This window comes from Phyllostomus discolor, chromosome 6 (assembly GCF_004126475.2).
Source record: "Phyllostomus discolor isolate MPI-MPIP mPhyDis1 chromosome 6, mPhyDis1.pri.v3, whole genome shotgun sequence".
Classification (NCBI taxonomy): Eukaryota; Metazoa; Chordata; class Mammalia; order Chiroptera; family Phyllostomidae; genus Phyllostomus; species Phyllostomus discolor.
Genome location: NC_040908.2, coordinates 60,881,333 through 60,902,770, shown reverse-complemented (window position 1 = coordinate 60,902,770; position 21,438 = coordinate 60,881,333). Strand labels below are relative to the sequence as shown.

Sequence of the window (21,438 nt, the reverse complement as noted above, 5' to 3'; positions counted from 1 at the left end):
AAGTGAGAAAAGCTGGGATGACTGTCCTAGGGACACTTCTCTGAGTCCCGGTCTGCGTGCTTGCAGGTGTTGGCAGAGCTGTGCTTCCCCTGAGGATCTGGAGGGGAACCCCCCTTGCCTCTTTGAGCTGCTGATGGTAGCTGGCAGTCCTTGGCATTGCCGGACTTGTAGATGCATCTCCTCAGTCTCTGCCTTTGTCTTTTCCCTCAGTCTCTACACTGCCCTCCCTCTGTGTGTGTTTGTGTCCAAATGTCCCCTTCTTATTAATGGATTAGAGCCCACCCTAACGACCTCATCTTAACTTTATTACATCTGCAAAGACCCTGTTTCCAAATAAGGTCACATTCACAGATGTTTGGAGTTAGGGCAAAATCCAACTCATAGCACTCTATGTTTTGCCCTCTCTACCGGTCCTTCAGCTGATTAAGGAGATGATTTTTGGATTGGCTTGCCTTCCCTGTTCTGTGACCCTACCAGAAGCTCTGTCCTCTTTTTTCCTCCTGGGCTTCAGCACTGTCCTGGGCGGCTGTGGCTTCTGCCCCGTTCACTTATGGAGACTTCACTCTGCATGGTTGAGATGAGGAGTCCTGTCCCGAGACCTTTAGCTGTTTCTACATTGGGCTCACTGGTCATCTTAGTGGTTGCCACACTCCTGCTGCCCTCTGCAGGGACTGGCTCCTGGCAACCACGACCTCCTAGTACAAGCTTGCAGCACCTTCCTCCACCCTCTTTCCACTCTGTGAGGACAGGTTGGCTGCACCCCCTCCCTGCCATAGTCTCGCTGGCTGTGCTCCCAGGCCCTTGCTGGCTGCTCCTGTCATTGTTGCATTCGTCTGCCTGGGGCCTGCAGACTTGGCTGTTGTCACACGCAGGGCACTTGCTGTAGTCCCTGTGGCTACTCCTGTTGTTTCCACTTTGTCGAGCCCATAAGTTTCATGACTACAGAAGAGTATGTGCCTGGGATGGGTACATGGGACCTTCCATGAACAGTGTTATTTTTTTTCTTGTGGGGGACATTGGATTCCCTCCTCTGCATAATAAGAGGATGTGGCTCAGACACCTCAGGGCTGACGTGGGGGCTCCTGATGGACACCTGGTCCTGATCTCCTTTCCATCCATGGAACTCCATGGCCTGTGGGGAGAGGCAAGTGAGACACGGAGGACAGGAAATGAGAGCAGAGGGCCTGCTTCCCTCTCTACCTGAGATGGAATAAATCAAGAGTTTCCACGTGGAAGAGCATTTGAGGGCATCACGTCCAATCTCCTGTTTAATGCAGCCATTTCAATTTTGACTGAAGAGTCCCAGTGCCAGGGAGAGCACTGTTATGGTTCCCCTATACACTTGCATATTACACACTTGTGCCAGTGTTTCTGTAGGAGAGATTTTCCATTTTGATGCCTGCTAATGAATTGTGCATTTGTGGAAACACATTGTATTGATATCTACAAAAATGAGTACAAGACAGTCATGGGGAGATAGGAAATTCAGAGGGAAGGAGGGAATTTCTGTTAAAAATGTCCCAGAACAGACCAGATTGCCTGACTTGGGACAGCAAGTGTTCACAATGAAGAGCCTGTTCTGTTCTGCAGAATCAGCAGGAGCCTCTCTAAGTGGCAAGTCCTTCAGGGTGGCTTATTTGGCCCTGAGAGAGCCCTTCTAGATGCAATGCATCATGCAGGTGACCTCAGGGAACAACAAAAGTGTTGTAGGACGTGTCCCAAAGCACATCTAATCCCGTCTCCTCATGTGTTTGCAGAGACTTCAGCTGTATTATGCTTTTCCTCTTCCAGAGACACAGGCAGGGCCACTGTATCCCCAGTTAGGATGGCCTGGGTTCTGCCAAGACCCCCCCCCCCCCCAACTGGTGGCCTCAAGAGGTAAATGTGTTTTTCCAAATAGTAAGAAGTCTTCTTTTGCCTCTAATGGGACATGCTGAAGATAGGAATGGCCAGCAGCACGCTTCTGACACAGCCACAGATCTTTATAGGTTTCAGTGGAAGTGGCTCGGTTAGCTCTAAGGTCGTGGAGGTGAAAGTGTTCAGAACAGGCCTCCCCAGGGGGTGCCTCTTTGGCATGTGAATTATTTTGAGCAGAAGGCATTTGAGACCCTATAGGCTCATAGGAAACTTTTATATTTTCTTTAAAGAATTTTGATTAGGGGCCTTGCCTATAATGAGTTCTTATCAGAAAGAACTTTTTATGACTCATCTACAGAGCAAGGCAAACCTCTAATTACTGAACATCTGATCTGCTCTATCATTCTGTGAATGACCTGCACCCCTCTGAAACCTCAGGCACCTTATCTCATTCTTAGCTCAGGGTGTCATGTATACCTCATTTTCCATGTGTCTGTGACACTCAAGTATGTGGATTCCCATGCATACATATGTAATTAAACTTAGTCATTTTCTCTTGTTAGTCTATCTAGTGTCTATTTGATTATCAGATCAGCCAAAAGAACTAGAAGGGTAAAGGACAGTGTTTTCCTCCCCCACAGAGGCCTGTGGCCTCTTCCCCTGATGGCCTGGCCATGGGCAACATGCTCTTCACAGTTTGTGGCTGATCAGGCCAGCAACCTGACCTTGGGTGATGGAGGACAGGCTGGTGGGTGTGAGGCCCCCATTTGCATGTGGTTGTGCACATCAGTCACTTCTCTTTTGCTGATCCAAATAACGTTTCTCTCAAACATTGATGCATCCTTGAAAATATATTCTCCTCCCTTGTACCCTGTGGCTGCAAATCCCCCATGAGGTATATTTTATGCCCTCTTTAGGCATGGCTGCTGTAGACCAGGTAATACTGTCATGTAGATTCACTGCTGTGGGTGCCCTCTCTTTGTTGATGGGGGCATGGGTGTGGGCCAAGCTGTAGGGAGTAACTGTGAGGGCTCATTCGTCTCTGCAGACTTTCTACCCATCTGAACTCCTACTGTTTGTGTCTATCCTCCAGGGCTCTCTGAGACCTGTCGTCATCACACACCATTTTGTCCTGTCCCTCCCAACAGCCACCCCTGAGGACAGGAACCCTATCTTCCTCTGTAAATGCAGAAATGCAGCTCTACCTCTTAGAGGACATACTGACTCCTCAGGGGTGAGGCTAGGGGAGGGGCAGTGGCTGTTATTATTATTATAATAATTATTATGGTTGTAAATACATCATGCTAACAACCTCGCTCTCCCTCTACAGGCTGCTCAGAGTTCTAATGTTCCAGCACTTCCACCTCTTGTTCTCTCTTCTCCAGTCCAACTTGCTTTGCCCTCAGGTACTCTGGCAAATGCCCTCAGGTACTGTTAGAAGATTGACAGTAAGTGACAGGGACCTATGTGAAGACCCCTGCTAGCTGGCAATTTTTCTTTTCTTTTTAAAGATTTTATTTATTTTTAGAGAGGGGGAAGGGAGGGAGTAGAAGAGGGAGAGAAACGTCAATGTGTTGCCTCTCAAGCAACCCCACTGGAGACCTGACCTGCAACTTAGGCATATGCCCTGACTAGGAATTGAACTGGCAACCCTTTGGTTCGCAGGGTGGCACTCAATCCACTGAACCACACCAGCCAGGGCTGGCAATTTTTCTTTAAGAGAAATTGTTGTTGCTACAAGCTTGGCACAGTAGTAACCACAGAGGAGGCATAATTCTTGGAGTTTCTCAGTGCATCCCAAAAGCTGGACTTGGAAACTTGGAATGTGGATTTCTTTTGAAATCTTGATTTCAGGATTAGATGGTTGTTTCTAGGTTAGTTCACAGGAAGGCTTATGCCTGGGTGAAAAAAACTGTGGAAGCAATACTGTTTCGGAAGTACGCTGGTTTCCATCTGCCGACACCCTGATGGCCCACATCCTTCCTGGGGAGGGTATGGGTTAGACCCTGAAAACTATGGTGCTGAGAATTGTCATCCAGGGTTGGAGAACTAAGGCAGGAATTGACTGCAAAGTGGAACATACCAGCCACTCTCTGGAGTCATTTCATATCTGAAAGCTGGATGGGTTAGGTATTCGTTTCTTCAGGAGCTTGGAGCTCTCACCCTGACTTAGTTCAGTGAGTGTTTGCCAGCCCTGCCTGTGGGTGAATATAAGATGCGAATCATGGTAGCATCGCTGCAATTACAGAACGTGCTCGTCAAAATGGGCTGGTGCTCGTGCTCATTGTGGTTTACAAAGCATGGGGCGGCCCTGGATTCATGGTGCAGACTGATAGCCACAATGAAAGGAAACCAGCCAGCTACAGAGCAGTGGCTAGAGCATGCCAGAGTTTCTGTCAGCAGGGAGGTGATGGGTACTGAGTTACAGTCTGTGGTTTGGGAAACACTGGCTTAGACGGTTTCTGGGAAAACCAAGCCATCTAGGGGTCTGGAAGAGGAGGCTTATCTGAGATCTTGGAGAAATGAACCTGAATCCTTGTAGGACTGTCTCAAATCTTCACCTGTAGAATTCTGCCTGGATTTCTTCTGCGTCAGCTTGAGACCAGAGCTGAGGTCTCTGAGCCTTGGATTGGAGGCAGTGGGAACACCCCCGGGCGCCTCCAAGGGGCTTCTGCACCCAACCTGCCTTCTTACCGGAAAGGTTGTAGGAAACCTTAATTTTGCCCCTTCTTGCGGTCAGAAATTTCCCTTTTCTGTGATTTGCCTCCATCATTAATGTTATCTTGTGGATAAGGAGGTCTCAGGGTGCATTTACTTCACAAGGCAGTGGAAGATATCCCTGTTTGCCAAACTTGGCTCTTGTTCCCTGATAGTTTAACCTTATATTATAATATGTAATGTCAGCATTAATTCATGGAAAGGCTTTTATTTAACAACTTAAAGGCCAAAGGAGCAAAAGTCAAAAAGTGGAGGATCGATCTATCTATCTATCTATCTATCTATCTATCTATTGACTCATCCATTCACCCTCAATATCTGTTTATCTGCCTGCTTTTACATGTAGAGACTGTCCATTTGAAAAAAGTAGATAGTGGCAGTAATGATTATTTTTAAGAATGACAATTGAAAAACAAGAATGGGGGAGGGGGGATGAGGGGAAAGAAGGGGAAAGGTCTAGTCAAGGAACATGTATAAATAACCTGTGGACATGGACGACAGGGCAGGGATTGACTGTGGGAACGGGGAGGGTGGGAGGGGAGGAGAGAGCAATGGGGGAAAATTGGGGCAACTGTAATTTGTACTGTTTAAAATTTCTACCATATGCATATTTAACTATTAAAGAACAGTAGAGCTGAGATTAACATGTTTTATGGGTTCACTTGGGTCCCCAAATTCTTACATTGAAGTCCGTTTAACCCCCCAGGACCTGTGAATGTGACCTTGTCCAGAAATAGAGTCACTACAGATGATCAAGTTAAGATGAGGTCATCAGAGTGAGTACGAATCCAGTTTGGACACACAGAGGAACAGTGCCACGAGCAGGTTAGAGTTACCAACCACAAGCCAAGAAGCTCCCAGAAGCTGGAGGGGCCTGGAACAGAGCCTTCCCTACGGCCTTCAGAGGGAACGTGACCCTGTGCATAGCTTGATTTCAGACTTGAAACCTCCAGAACTGTGGGACAATCCATTTCTGTTGTTTAAACCATTCAGTCTGTGGCACTTTGTTACGCAACATGTGAGAAAATGTTAGCACAGGCTCCAAAGAAAGGAACAGAGGAGATAAGGGGAAAGTCGGTGGCTGGGAGTCGGTTGGGGAGGAGGTGAGAGGGCAGTGAGCATGGTGGGGGACACTCAGCCAGGACCTGGCACTTCCTCCTTTGCCTTGGTTCCCCTTCCTGGCCCCTGGCCTGGCTCCTGACTGGACATGCTGCCTGCTGCTCTGGACTTTAGGACTATCCAGGAACAGTCCTTGTGCTGTGTGTGATCCATTACCTGTTACTGGTCCTGTTACAGGGTGCAGCCAAGAGGGGGGACCCCAAATAGGCATTTGAAATGGGGTCCAGAACTCAAGGTGTCCAGGAGATTTTAAGGTGTCTTCACCCCTTCCCCCACAGGTGTGAGTTAGGGGAAGGGGCACACAGAGCAAGAACATGCAGGGCAGCTTTGCAGCTAATCCATGGCATGGTCATTTAGCATACCTATAGCCTTTGGCTGGTCACTTAGATATGCTAAATAGCTATGGCCATGCTCAAGGCCAGGAGGATGGAAAGGGACCCCCCTCCCCAAGATGGGACCTGGGAGGCAGGTCCCCTGAGTTACAGTGCCTGCGTGGGAGCTGGGAGAAGATTGGCTCCATGACATGGGGTGACACCTGCCCAGACCCACGATGGCGACCAGAAAAGCTGGAGAAGACAGCAGATTGAGGGCAAGTGTGCCCAAGTGTAGGAGGAGTCGGAAATGGGGTTGCAGAAGAAGATTGGCGTGGGGGATTTAAACCCAGACTCCCGCACCCCTGAGAGAGGGAGAACCACGCAGCAGCCCTGGAGGGGAGAACCATGCAGTTTTGGCAGAGTGGGGACTCTCCCTTCCTGCAGCCCTGAGAGAGGGAGAACCACGCGGCCTTGACAGAGTGGAGACTCCCGCAGCCCTGAGAGAGAGAACCACGTGGCCTGGCAGAGTGGAGACTCCCGTGGCCCTGGGAGAGAGGACCACGTGCCTGTGCCAGAGTGGGGACCCCCACAGCTTTAGAAGGGGGAACCACCACCTGGTTTTAGCAGAGATCCTGGTGACTCAGCCGAGGGTGCCGGGAACCCAGGGAGGTCTCCCAGTCGAGAGGGATTACTAACTGAGAAGAACCAGAGGACTGCCTGAGCCATGGACTTCTATTTCCTTTCCTGAGATATGGTACTCTGGACTGGGCAAAGGGGGAAGGAAGGAAGGACTGTGTGTTTGTGGGTGTTTTTAGGGACTTTAGGATTTTTTGATAAAGACATTAGGTCACTACTTTAAGTTAGTATAGCATTAAATAAACATTTCCTTTCCTTTTCACGAATCTCTGGCATTGAGAGACTTCTTTCCTAGGGCGGCGGACATAACGGACCTGGGGCCTTCTTTCAATAATAGTATATCGTCCCAGGCCCCCCTTGTTGTGTTCTGTAACAGTCTTGCCACACCAGGAGGCTAGGTCAGTGACAGCACTCCATCAGGGCGCTCCGCCTGGAAGAGGACTCTGGAATCAACTTAATGGAACAGAGTTATTTCTGAGGAATTTGCTAATTTGTGAGTCACATCCTGAGAGCCCAAATTTGTCAGACTGGTCCGGCTTTGCCAAGCACAGGAAGGGGAGTAAACTACATGAGAGTGACCCACAGTCATTGATCCTGTTGCAGTGTGGGACCTTAAGAGATGCCACGGTGGGTTCTGGGGAAGCTGGGTCTGGACCTCAGTGATTTTCACTGGGGTGACTCTGGGGCTGTTTGTTCTTTGTGTGGGGTCTTTATACGCTTCCTGCCCCTGCCCCGCCCCTCCCCCAGGGCTGCAGGGAGCATCAGGGATAGATCCCTCCTCTAGCTGTCCGCATGGCCATCCCTGGTTTGCTCCAGAGGTTTGCCCAAGGAAGGCACCTCCATCCGTGCCTCCAGAGCCCTGCCCTTCATTGGACGGGGCTCTGGGTGGTCCCTGGATGGACCTTTATCTGCAGTCTGAGCAGCATAGGTGATGAAGGGCTGCCGCCTGGAGGAGAGAGAGGTAGATGGCAGAGACCAACCTGCCTGGTGTGTGGTAGGTGGCAGGCTGACGAGGGCTCAGAGTCGTCGGGGGTGTCATGGTTCTGAGGAAACCCGGTGAGTGCCCTTTGGCCCTCACAGATTTCTCTCTCAGGAACCCTTCTCTGTTCTTTCTCCAAGTGGTGTTATTTGGGTCAGTGAGAGTTTCCTCCCTTAAAGATACACAGTGTGCACCAAGCTTCCCCAGATCCCTCCTAAGCCAGAGGGAGAAGTTTGGGGCAGCTGCCTCCTTGGATAACCCCATGCCAACGGGCCCCTTGAGGTGCTTCTCTGAGCCTTCCTCTGGCTTTCACTGATGTATTTCATTGGGTAGGTAGCGAGCACTGTGTTTGGTGCTTGGAGCCTGCCTCTGAGCAAAGTGGGCCGGGATCCTTTCTCCTCCCAGGCAAGAAAACCCAGCTCTTTCCCCCTCAGCATTTAAGTGGACACCTGAGGCACAGCGGTCATTGTTTATCTTTTGCTGGCTTTTAATCTGCAAGATGCTTAGGACCTTTCAGAATTAGTTCGGATTCATGTAAGTACCACATGAAAGCCCCCACAGCCATGGTTAGAGCAGCCGCAGCAGCTCTGGAAGGAAAGATGTGGTGATTAGAGGGAGTTGTGTTAGAGATTTTAAAAGTGCATTTCTGTGCTTTTTAGCAGCAAAAGAAAGATTTAGCACTGACTCTGACTCACAGTTTACAACTCAAACCTCCTTAAAAGACTTGTGGTTATTGTATGCCCTCTTCTGAGGTGCTGGGTGACACAAGGTGACCTCCTTCCCTTTAAGGCAAAGCAGCAGGGGGACGCTCCTGGGAAGGGATTTGATTTGCTTGTGCATGGGCAGCCCAGCAAGCCTGAAATTATAGAGTGAAACTCTGGGCCTCTTTTTCCTTCTGTGATACACCAGACCTCCCCCCTCTCCTCTTTCCCAGATTCTTCTTGGCCTCACCTCCCATTCCAGGTAAAATGAAAACCTACAAGAGCAAGTGTCTTGACTTTCTTGTTCACTACCACATCTTCAGGTCTTGGATCAGTGACTGTGCAGTAACTATTTAGTTGAATTAATGAATGGAAGGAAGAATGAATAAATGAATGAACTCAGGAACATTTATCACTGTACTTGCTTTGATTCTATCCATTATTAGTTGACACAAGAATGAACTCTCATGATACTTTCCATCATCTCTCTTGTTCTTGATGATGTTTGGTTGCTCAACTACTCAGTTTCTAGAATTCTAGGGTAACCCAGGATCATGATTGGCATTTTGCTCCCCTTCCAGCCTTCCCTCCCCTTGTGTCCCCCAATTCCAGCTCCCACTGGCTCCAGGTCTTCTGATGCGTGCAGACCACAGGCCTGCAGTCTGTCACTGATGAGCACCAATGGCCAGGTGGCTGTCCTGATGTCTGTTTTCCCCTAGGGACCGTGTGTAACTCTGCATTGGGAATTCTGAATCATCATAGTGTACTAAACTCCCCCAAACCATTTTAATGCCTCAAGGAATAGAATAGCACATATACCAAAGGAAGGAAGACTGACAGGTAGTTTCTCAATGGCACAACAAATTCAGGGTTGGATGGTGTTTTGAAGAAGATAATTTCAGCCCTTGATAAGTGCTGTGGAGAAAGTAAAGCAATGTAATCAGATAGAAAGTCACCAGCAGGAGGCAGGGGTGCCCTTCAGTAGAAGTCAAGGAAAGCTGCTCTGAGTGCTGATGAAGGACAGAGGTCTGGCAGACCCTGCATGGGCCAAGTGTGGTGAGTGGGGGGAACAGCAAATGCAAAGCTCCTGAGGCAGACAGAGGGCTGGGACTGCCCACAATTAGGTAGGAAATTTCAGATGGTCTGTGAGACATTAACCAAAGCTTTTAGGTTTATAATTTCATGGGAAAGATAGGAGAAATGACCTATTTACACCACGTAATCTTTCACGGCTATAGTGATGAGGAAGAATTGAGGGGTCTTTCATTTTTCAAGGGTTTATTTTAAGGAATAGGGGTATCCTCAAGGTTAGAGTGTTGTGGACAAAACTTAGTGCTCACCTCTTTTAGACACTCTATTCCTTCCCAGGCAAATGGGAAGACTACATTTCCCAGCCTCCTTGAGGATTAGGCAAGGTCGTGTGACTACTTCTAGCCAATGAAATGTGGGAATTCCAGGATGAGGCATTTAAGAGCTGCTATGTGACTTCCGTGGTCACTTGCTTCCCTTGCTATGGCATCCCTGGAAACTATATATTGGGATGGCAGTGTCACAAGGTAAAAAGAACTGGATTCCTAAGGGACTAGAAGAGCCACTGACCCACTGAGACTTTGTGTGGGCAAGCTGCACATATTTGCAGAGCCATTGAATTTCAGGCTTAATTTGTTTTGTGACACAGCTTATCCTGTCCTAACACAAGCGGGGATATGGGAGCTTGGTCAGAGAATGGAGGCCTGGTCAGGACGAACACTTAGGACTAAGCGCTAGTGCACATCTCCCAAAGCTGGCTGAGGGACAAGCTCAAAGAAAATGTGTCTCTGGGGTAAGATTCACCTCTGCTGTCAGGTGGTTCTGTTAATTTCCCAGGCTCTGGCGCTCCCGGCCCCCATTTTTACTTCCTTGAGAAGTTTGCTGTTTTGGCTTTACTGGAAATACTTCCTTATTTGGCTCGACAGGTGAGATTTTGCCAGGCCTCTTTCATGAGTACCCATCCTGCTTCAGACTTTTGGTCTTCACAGAGCCATTTCTGAAATTTATTAAGTCAGTGAGAATTTAGCAGATGTTTAGAGTATGCCAGGCCCTTTGTGCCAGCCGGTAAAGAAATATAGGTGATTAGGACACAGCTGCTGCTCTTGAGGTAACAAAACAGGGTGGTGCCCTTGGCGGTGTGTTAGAGTGGTCTCAGGACACCCTGGGTGGCAGGACGTGGGACGCCTGTGCCTGGGAGTTGGTGACGGCTGCTTTGTTACTGCAGGTAGCAGCTGGAAATGAGCAGCCGGAGGGAACATAAAGTGCTCGGGGGGAGGGGGGGTAGGGGGGCCCCTCTTACAATCTAACAAAGAACTTAAAAGGTGAGGCTGGAAACAAAAGGAAGCCGTGTCTCGCCAGTTAACTCCCCAGTCCTGAGCCTGGTGCTGCAAGATTGCCAGGTATTCGAAGGCAAAGGTAGTGCGGGAGGAAGGGAGTCCTTGAGACTCTGTGCTGAGAAAGGGAGCCTCTATTTTGCTAATAGACAAAAAGCCTTCACTAGGTGGGAAAGAAAGGTTTGCAAGCAGAAGGAGGGGGAGCCTAGAAACTGACTAAAGCACATAACCCCTGGGCTCCAGTAGTTGGCACACTCAGAGTATCTGAGTGCCCACTTGTAGCTTTGGCTCAAGTGTATAGAACAAACTTACTAACAACTTTATTCCCTCTGTACGTGGGGCATTCAGACTAGCTGGGTGGGTGCCTGCTTGCAGCTTTGTGCTTGTTATGTGTTTCAGAAATAAACTTGGTATCTCATTTCCACCATATGGGTTTGTCTCTGCTTGAATTCATCTCTTGCAAGTGAGGCGAGAACTGAGAAACAAGCTGTGTGTCGGCGGGGGCGGGGAGGGGGGGTCCCCTGACTCGGGTCTCTCCCCAGTAGCAGCTTCACCGAGGAGGAGACTCTCCTGCTGCAATTGGAAAGGACAAGTGTGTGTTTGGCGTGTGCAGAAGGGCAGGAAGAGCCTTGCCGGCAAGGGGAGTGGGGTGCGGTCACAGCTGCGCGTGTCCCGGGCCTGCTGCTGGGGCTGCACCCATGGGGAGCTGCCAACTATATCAGAGGTGGGGCTTCTCCATAACACTGGTTTGGGGAGAGGGCCTGTGTTACTAAGTTTGTGTCTTAATGGAGAATGAAAGTTTTCTCATAAAAATGCAAAAGAAAGTGTTTCTAAAAACTTTTGAATGATTTATGCCCATTGACTCAGTAGTCCTGGTCTTAGAACTACTGAGGAAGTAATTTGAAAACAGAAAAAGCTTTCTGCTTACAGATGTTCCTCATAGTCTGTTATTTATGATAGGGTTTTTTTTTGAAGACCTTAAATGAAGACCTTAATGTTTGACAGTAGAAAGTTTAGCTAAATGATGGCACATCACATAATACATGAAGCTAAGCAAGACTTTATTTTTAAAAAATATTTTATTTATTTATTTATTTTTAGAGAGAGGGGGAGGGAGGGAGAAAGAGAGGGAGAGAAACATCAATGTGTGGTTTCCTCTTGTGTGCCCCCTACTGGGGACCTGGCCCAAAATCCAGGCATGTGCCATGACTGGGAATTAAACCAGAACCCAGTTCACTAAGCCACATCAGCCAGGATGAAGTTAAGCAAGACTTTAGTCATACGAGGAATGCCTACACTGCTAACTAAAAAGTGCAGGATGCTAAATTTTATATATAAGGCAATCAACTGTATAAAAGGTATAAAATAAATATATTCACAATATACTCACAAGTTGTTAAAACTAGTTAAAACCCGAGTGTTGAAATTATGGACAATTTACAATTTCTCTTTTAAACACTTTTTTGTTTTCTACATTACCTATAATACGTGTGGGTTACTCTTAATCTGAATTAAAAAAAGAAAAGCTTTAGCATTCCTTTTCTTCTGATCCCTTTCCTGCCTTCCCCTTTCCCTCTTTCTCCCTCCTTTCTACACCTCTCTCTTTTCCATCCTCCCTCTTTTTTTCTTCCCAATTTCAGATTTCTAATTTTTTTTTAACTTAAGCCTAATAATGAAATTAGCCCACATGACCAAAGCTGATTGCTGCTCCTTGGTGGCAGCGCGTCTCATGGACAGTGTAGCGGTGAAGATCCCAGGCTCTGGTGTTAGGTTGTTTGGGTTCAAATCCCTATCTTGGTGTACTAAGCTATGTGACCTTAGTTATTTAACTACTATTTTCATAATTTTATTTTATTTTTATATCTTATTTATTTATAGAGGGGAAGGAAGGGAGAGAGGGAGAGACACATCAATGTGTGGTTGTCTTTCACGTGACCCCCACTGGGGACCTGGCCTGCAACCCAGGCATGTCCCCAGACTGGGAACTAAACCGGTGACCTCTTGGTTTGCAGCCAAAGCTCAATCCACTGAGCTACACCAGCCAGAGCTACTTTCATAATTTTAAAAATTGATTTAGCAGTAGTTACTATTTTAGGATTTTAGGGGGATTAAATGAGAGCATAAGCAAAGTACTTAGCAGGGAGCCTGGTATAAACACTAAAAAATAATGGATGTTATTGGCTTATTTTGGTATACAAACTTATTTGAAGCTTAATTGTCAAAAGTAAACATACAAAGTGAAGACAAACATCCTAGCAAGGCTTTGGGAGCTTCTTAAGAACAGTTGAAATGTCTTTAAGGTGAATGACATTTGAATATGTTCAGAAAGGACTGAATAAACAAAGTTCTTTGACCATAAGGTGTTTCCCAGTTTGCAGACTGGCATGTCCATTAAAATGAATGGTTCTGTCTTCTCTCATACCAAGAACACCTTAAAGAAAATCATTTCAGTTCAATGTAAACTCCTGGAGGCAGGTCTCTTAGCAACAGGTAAACTGGGCTTGTCCTGAATGACTTTAAAACAGCAAAATCCATCAGCAGGTGTTTCAAGACAATCAGACCTTGAGAACTTGGTTTGGATGAGTTTGAGACTGGATGTGAGAGACCTTGGCCTGGGCCTGGCATGTCTGGGAGGTGCTTTATCAGACCCCTCGCCCTTCCCTATAAAGCTTTGTTCCTCCAGTGAATCTGAGGTCATTTGGCAATTCCCATGGGGTGTGGAGTGGTCCTAATGGTGTGGCTTTAGAATCCAGGTGCTCACCCCTGTGGAAGGCTGTTTCCTCACTTAGACCATGACTTGTGGTCCTGGGTGTGGGTGTGTCTGCCTCTCTGTCAGCTCAGGTCACTAGCAGAGGGGTGAGGCGGGTGGGAACATGGCCCAGAAGCTCCTGTGCCCAGATCGGAGAGGCTGTCTGCAGATATTTAGGGAGATGGCCTCCAGAAGAGGCTGAGGGTGTCTCTGACTGAGAGGAGGGGGACTCGTCAAGAGAGGACAGGAGAAGATAATACAAAGGGAGGATTGCCCCCTCCCCGTTTAAACAAGACTTTATGATAGAGATAGTAAGCAAGGGAGGCAGGGGCATGGAAGGAGGGTGGGTGCGCACAGCAGTGGCCTGTGGGAAGCAAATCAACAAGTCTCCCGGTCCCTTTGGCTCTCCGTGGAGGAGGAGAAAGTGTGAAAGGAGAGAGAAAGCGGGGTAGGGCTGTGCAGGGTCATTTGGTGTCTTGAGCCTATAATGCATTGTCTCTGGAGAAGTGGAAACTTCCTGCTGAAGACCTCATGGTCAGTGTGCTTACGTGGACTGCCTGTCTGCATGTGAGCCAAGAGGGAAGGACTATTTGAGCAAAGGCAGTACCCTGTACACTGAATCCTGGGAAGAGTGTGTGATAGGTCACCTCTCAAAAGTGGTATGTGTGCATTGTACCTGGGGGAATGAGAGACAATGCTAGGCATCTTCAGGGTGGTCAGAGCCTTGTAGAGGGTGGGCAGCCCCAGTTCCCACCTGGAGTCAGAATCCCCACCTTCCCCCGCTCCCCCCCGCAACCCCCTGACCAAGCTCTCCAGTACCATGGACAATTCACTGCTTTGTAAAATTCTGTGAATTTGGATTTTCCCATGAGATGTTCCAGTGAACCCAGCACACACTGTCTCCTCTTCGGGGAGAAACACACCACGTGTTAGTGTATCAAAGACTCCCTGACATCCTGTGCAGATAAAACCTATCATATTTTCAGACTATAAGACACATTTTTTTTAGCCACATTTTTTGCTTTAATATTTTTTCCTCTAGTTTCCTCCTCTAAAACTTAGGTTCACCTGGGGTCCATACCATGAGATGCAGCTAGGTTTTAGAGGAGGAAAAGAGGAAAAAATGTTGAAGCAAAAAATTTGGTAAAAAAGTGCATCTTATAGTCCAAAAAATATGGTATTTTACTTTGTTTAGCCCTCATTTCCTGCCCCCACCCTTTTTTTGTAATAATGTCCATTAACCTTCCATGGACACAATGAATCCGTTAGCCAGCAAATGCCCCACTGATGGTTAGAAAAGACTTGTGTATATATTCTTCTTATTTTTTTAATCCTCACCTGAGGGCATGTTTATTGATTGAGGGAGAGAGGGAGAGAGAGAGATTGATGTGAGAGAGAAACATGGACCAGTTGCCTCCTGCATTTCCCCCAACTGGGGATTGAACCCACAACCTAGGTGTGTGTCCTGACCGGGGGTCAGACCTGCATCCTTTTGGTGTACGGGACGATGCTCCAACCAACCAAGCCAACAGCCAGGGTACGGTGTATGTATTGTTGTCCAGTCCTTCATGCACTTGAAAGCCATTGGTGTGTGTGTCTGTCTGTGTGCCCCAGCCCCTCCCTGCAGCCCCTCCCCTGCTTCTTTGGCCATCTCACAAGCTCCATCTTTGGGTCTCCTCACCTCTCGGTCACTCTTGTGGGAGACTTCCAGGTGGCCTCCGTTCCTCTGGAGGCACTGCCCCAGGTGTGATCCACTGGGGGCTGACCGGGGCAGGGCTGTCCTCCTTTTCTATGGTCGCCAACTAGGAATCCGAGTCCCCTTTTTAAATGGCAGCACCGCAGAGGTGAGGCTATTGTCAAACACAGACAAGGGAAACAAGACAGCAGTAGTGATGGCCGGGCCGGGGAACTTACAGGGGCCTGTGTCTTCTCCACTCTCTTTCAGGTCATCTTTGCTTTGAACCAGACCCTCCTGCAGCAGGAGAGCCTGCGAGCAGGCAGCCTTCACGTCCCCTACACGACCGAGGACCTCATCAAACAGTATAACTGCGGGGACCTCAGCTCTGTCATCTTCAGGCACGACAGCTCCCAGGTGAGGGCCCTGATCCTCTGCCCAGCTCATTTAGAAACAAGAATAAGGACAGTACCTACTGATACCTGGATATCCTGTGTACAAAGGATTAGGTCTATGAAGGCCTCTAAAAATAACATTGGTCAGAGTTAGATGTTGAATAAGATGCTGCAGCTAACAAAAGCACGCTTTATGAAACTTAAGAACTGACAGGGGCAGTAAATTCCAGAATCCCAGTCAAAGGATGAAGCCTCAAGGGATTCAGCAGCAGGCCTTGTGGCCTAGGCGGCAGGCAGCCTGAACCAGCCTCCAGAGGGAAGGCAGCGGAGTCTGAAAGCCTCCTGGCTGACTTAGGTGACACTGTTGAGAAATGATGGAGCAAAACTTTTGTGGCTTCCAGGAACATGTGAACATGGTGCCACTGAAGTGCCTGTGGTACTCTTACAGGGGTGGCACCCTGAGGCTGGGAAGGCTCCCAGCATTTCCAGACATGGGTTCCATCCTGCAGTGCTGCAGGGTGTGGCTGAACTGTGCAGGGAGTGTTCACGCAGGATAGGCTTCACCGGTGGGCCGTCATGGGGAAGGGAGCAGGTGGTCTGGGTTCAGAGGATTGCAGCCTCCCTGTAGGGCCAAGATGGATGGATACTTGTTAGGCTTTTATGAACAAAGTACCCATGGGATGAACTGTGGCTGCTGCCCTGCCCCCCACTAAGGTCGTGTGAAAGTGGCAAGTGCCAGCTAAGCTTCTGAGATAGGGGAGTGTGTTGCCTCCACCCACCAGGACTAATGTCCTCACGCAGGAGGACACTGGGGAAAGAGAGGAAGGGGCTGGTGGGTGTAAGTGATGCTGTCTAGGTCTGGGGACCCTGTCATGAGGAAAAGTGAGTGACTGTAAGAGGTGAAAAGGAATGACAGCACTGAGGAGAGAGACTGCAGAGGCTGAAACCAGCATCACCCCTACAGGTGTCAAAGGACATAGTGAGCTTTCCATAGAGTCTAGAGTGGGAGGAAGGAACACCAAGGCAGAGCAGGCAAGAGGAAAAGGAAAACAAGAATTACACTCAAGAAGGAATAGCAGAGTTTGTGGTGGTGATAATTCTCATGCATGCTCTTGGTGGGGGTGGGGCAAGTGGGGAGAAAGGTCAAGGTCAATTGGAAAATTAAAATTTGAAGCGGTAGAGAAAAGTTAGCATGGGCAGGGGATTTGGAGGTTATGCGGGCAAATGGTAAGGCTGATGGAGCAGTTGGGGGACAGATTTCTTAACACCTTTCTTTCCTGTGGCTCCTCCATTCCTGTCCTGCGCAGGGCCCTGCAGGTGGCATGAGGTAAGGGGAGTGTGCCTGCCATCGCGGAATGAGGGCTGGCCAGGCCAGGGCTGAGCGGTGTGGGGTGAGGTCCTGTCCAGTGTTTAGAAGGTGAGCAGAGTGGCAGTGGAATGTCTCCCTGCGAGTTCTGGGTGCCTGTGTGGGCAGCTGGTACCAGGGGAACACTCTGGAAGTGAAGAGATTTTGGGAAATGGGCAGGAGGATCTTACATAAATAACATAATTGAAAAGAAGGTGATAAAGCAGGCGATAAGAATTTTGACTTGAAAACAAAAGAATATCATTTTAAGGGAATAGCAAAAGAAGATCTGTTATCCATAAAATGGAAACTGGTGGCTGTGTTACAGAGTGTGAGAACTTGTGGGAGGTCTTTGAGAGGCTACTGGAAAGAGGAGAAGCAGGCAGGGTAGGTATCCTATTCAATATTTGACTAACATAATGGTTAACCTTGTTGCATCCCTGGGTGGAGGAGAGCATGCGCCCAGAAGGGCTGAGGGCACTGAGGGTTGGGAAACCAGAGAGCCAACTGGGTGAGGAGAGAACACAATGTGTCAGCCTCACCTATAGCCACTGCGTTGCAAGAACCACACCTGATTGCCACCTTTTTGGTGCAATAATGCTCTGTTAGCCAACGTGTTGGAACTGGCTAACATGTGTGCCAGAGTCAGGTGAGCTATTTGCCAGGAGGGCAAAAACATTGGAGAAAGCAAGAGGGAGAAATAGGAATTGGAGAAATAATGAAAATTTAAATGTATGGAATTTATGAAACAGCTGAATGTTTATAGGAATTCCATGTATTTGGTAGTAGAATTGTAATTACTGATTCTAAAATAGTAACTATGTAAAATTATTTTTACTAAAAAAAATGTGTAAACTAAACAAATGAAAAGTATGGATAGTCTATGCAAAGATATGGCCTCCTTATATAAACACATGGCATCAAAGAGAATCATTTAAATGGAACAGAAATACTGTTTTAAATAGCTGAATAGTCCCTTCACTGCACTTAATGTAGTATTTTTCACTTGGGTTCCAGAGAGTGAAATTACAGTTTGAAATGTAGCAGGTGGGAGACTCTGAGAATAATGTGCACTCTTGCTCCTCCTGCTGGCCAGCATCTTGACTGTCTAGGCTTGGTGATGGGATGCTCAAATTGAGCCATATCGTTCATAACTCTGTTGCCCTTAAATTTTTTTTCTTTATTTTGGTGGAGGTTCCCAATTTCACTAATGCCACGCTGCCACCTCAGGAACGCATCACAGCTCAGGAGATTGACAGCTACTTCCGCCAGGAGCTTATTAACAAGTGGAACGAGAAGATGGGGAAGCGGGTGAAGGCACTTTTGGAGGAGTTCCCCGACAAAGGCTTTTTCTTTGCCTTTGGAGCTGGTGAGTTGCAGGTTACCATGGACTAGACCCTGCCTCTAGGGGATACCGAGGTGGGCACCTGGGAGGAGGTGAGAGGAATGACACCTTTGACTTTTTGCTGGAGCTAAGTGGCTCCCTCTGGAGCCTGAGTATCCAGCATATGGGACTGTTGCTGGGTGGGCTGGTACATGTGACACCACCCGGGCTCCCGATACACTTTCCAGATACACTCTCCAGCTGGAAGGCATTTCTTTCTCTCTCTTCTAAACTCAGCACTGAATCCCAGCTTCTTCCAGGCACCTTTCAGTTTTTGAACTTCCACTAAAATTCATTTATCTTCTCTCTTCTACCTGACTGTGAGCCTCCCAAGTGCAAGGCCTGGGGCTGATACTTCAGCTATTACTATATTTTTTTTAAAAAGATTTTATTTATTTATTGTTAGAGAGAGGGGGAAGGAGGGAGAAAGAGAGGGAGAGAAACATTGATATGAGAGAGAAACATTGGCTGGTTGCCTCTTGTATGCCCCGAACTGGGAATCTGGCCCGTAATCCAGGCATGTGTCCTGACTGGGAATTGAACTGGCAACCTTTCAGTTTGTAGACTGGCACTCAATCCACTGAGCCATACCAGCTAGGGCTACTTCTGTTATTACTATGAACTATTACTAACTGTGTACATGCAGACAGACTGGGAAAATTATTGCCTTTTGTGGGCTCTCTGAAATAATTCTGTTGAGTGATTCTATCATAGTTTTGTAGGCTCTGGGATTCAGGACAGAAATGCTGGACGCTGGCTGTGTGCAGCAGGGCAGCAGGAGTATTTGCTGACAGGCTTTCTCTTTACAATTCTTTAATAGCCTCATCAATGTGAACAAGTCACCTTCCTAGGTGGGTTTTTTTTTTTTTTTTTACCAGTAAACTGGGGAGTTGGAGAGAAGCACTCCAGCATGGCAGAATGAGTGATCCAGCGTAACCTCCCAATCTCAACATTGTCAGTTTAATGATACCTGCTAAATCCTTCTTTTTTGGGGGGGGGTATAGAAGATAACATGCATGGGTTCCAGGGATTAGGATACAGATATATTTTGGGGGACCATTAATCAGCCTACCACAACATTTGAAAATCAATTAATGTAAGCCCTGGCTGGTGTAGCTCAGTGGATTGAGTGCAGGCTGGGAACCAAAGTGTCCCAGGTTCGATTCCCAGCCAGGTACATGCCTCGGTTGCAGGCCATAACCCCCAGCAGCCACACATTGATGTCTCTCTCTCTCTCTCTCTCTCCCTCCCTCCCTCCCTCCCTTCCCTCTCTAAAAATAAATAAATAAAATATTTTTAAAAAGAAAATCAATTAGTGTAATATAATACCCCATATTATAGACTAAAGGACAAGAACCACATGATCATCTCTGTACATGCAGGAAAAGCACTTGATGACATGCAATTCTCTTTCATCCAAGTAGAAATAGAGAGGAACTTCATTAACCTGTTAAAAGAAGTCACTATGAAATAACCACATTAATATCGTACTTAATGATTAAAGACAATGTTTTCCCCTAAGATAAGGAACAAGACAAGGATGGCTGCTGTCACCACCCCTCCTCAACATTGTGCTGAAGGTTCTAACCAGGGAAATTAGACAAGGAAAAGAAATAAAAGGTATTCAAATTGTAAAGGGGGAAGAAAATATCTCTTTTCTTAGTTGACATGATCTTGTCTATAGACGATCCTAAGTAATCTATCAAAAAACAAGTAAAACCAACAACTGAGTTCAGGTCACAAGAGTGCAGGATACAAGGCTGATACACAACACTCAGCGGTCACGCTGGGTCTGCGTGGTGGAACACGCCCAACGCTGGAGCGTGTGGGAGCTGGGCATGCAAGGCCGCCTGTCACCTTCCACCCCTGCCAAACTCAACTGATCTGTCAAGAGCCTCCCATACATCTAGCGTCAGAATACTGGGGCCCTGGGCACAGGGGAAAGGTGGGCACTCTGAGATGACAGCAGCCTGCCCTGTGGTACTGCTGTGCCAGGTGCATCCTGGGCCGGAATGAAGCTGGCAGCAGGTTGGCTGATGACCAGTGGGTTGGACCTGAGCAGTTTGAAAGACAGGTCTTCCAGATGGGAATCATGTCAGATGGATGGCACAGGCGATCTCTGCCACACCTGGGCTTGCCTGATTTGCAGGGCACAGCTCTGCATACTGCTGCAGCCCTGCACAGGGCAACTTTGTCATGGGAATCTGGAGATGAAATTGAAAAATGAGAAATGGAGCTCTCCTTTGGAGTAGGAGGAACACTGCAGTTAAACAGAGCAGTTTGGTTTCAGAATGCTGAAGCATTGCTAGGAGGGGCTGTTGATTCACTTGACAATGTTTTTTATTCCTTATTTGTTGAGAGTGTGGACTCTGGAGCCAGACCACCTGGGTTCAAGTTGCAATCTGCTTAATTTCTCTGTGCCCTCTTCCTTATCTATAGAGTGGGGATAATAATATACCTACTTCATAGGGTTGTTGGGAGGTTGTTAAGTGATGCGAAAGCATCAAGAACAGTGCCCCACAGCTTGTAATACTCAGTAAATGTTAGAAGTTCAAAATCAAGGTGTTGTCAGGTGTGGTTTCTCCTGAGGCCTCTCTCCTTGGCTGGCAGATGGTTGCCTTCTCACTGTGCCCTCCCCCACCCCCAACACTGCCTTTCCTCATGTGCACACAGTCCTTGTGTCTCGGTGTCCGAATCTCCCCTCTTGTAAGGACGCTTGTCAGATTGGATCAGGGCCCACCCTCATGGCCTTATTTTAACTTAATCATCTCATTAAAGGCTCTGTCTGCAAATATAGGCACATCTGAAGAACTGGGTGGTAGGGCTTCAACGTACAAGGGGCCCCCCAAAACTGGAATTTATTTATAAAAAAATCGTGTATTTATTCTTACATGTTTAAACTTCAGTCACCTTCAAAGTACTCTCCATTTGATGCAACACTCCTACTGAGATGTTTTTCCCACTGCTCAAGGCAGTCTTTGAACTTGTCCATTTTGAGGCCTTTTAGTGCTTCTGTTTTTTTTTTTTTCCCCACCTCTTCCACATCAGCAAAATGTTTCCGTTTGAGGACTTTTTCATCTGGGGAAACAAAAAAGAGTCGATTGGGGTGAGATTGGGTGAATAGGGAGGGCGGGGCATGGGGGCCATGCCGTTTTTGGTCAAAAACTGCTGAACACTCAGCACGATGTGGGCGGGAGGGCTTG

The 21,438-nt window shown here is 47.7% G+C and overlaps 1 protein-coding gene across 1 annotated transcript in view; it reads left to right on the top strand.

The window, feature by feature from the left end:
- TRABD2A (TraB domain containing 2A) overlaps positions 1-21,438 on the top strand; it is a 66,525-nt gene that overhangs the window by 35,534 nt on the left and 9,553 nt on the right. The window contains 2 exon segments of the mRNA XM_036029962.1: positions 15,382-15,528; positions 18,046-18,220. Coding sequence (XP_035885855.1) covers positions 15,382-15,528; positions 18,046-18,220 — 322 coding nt within the window.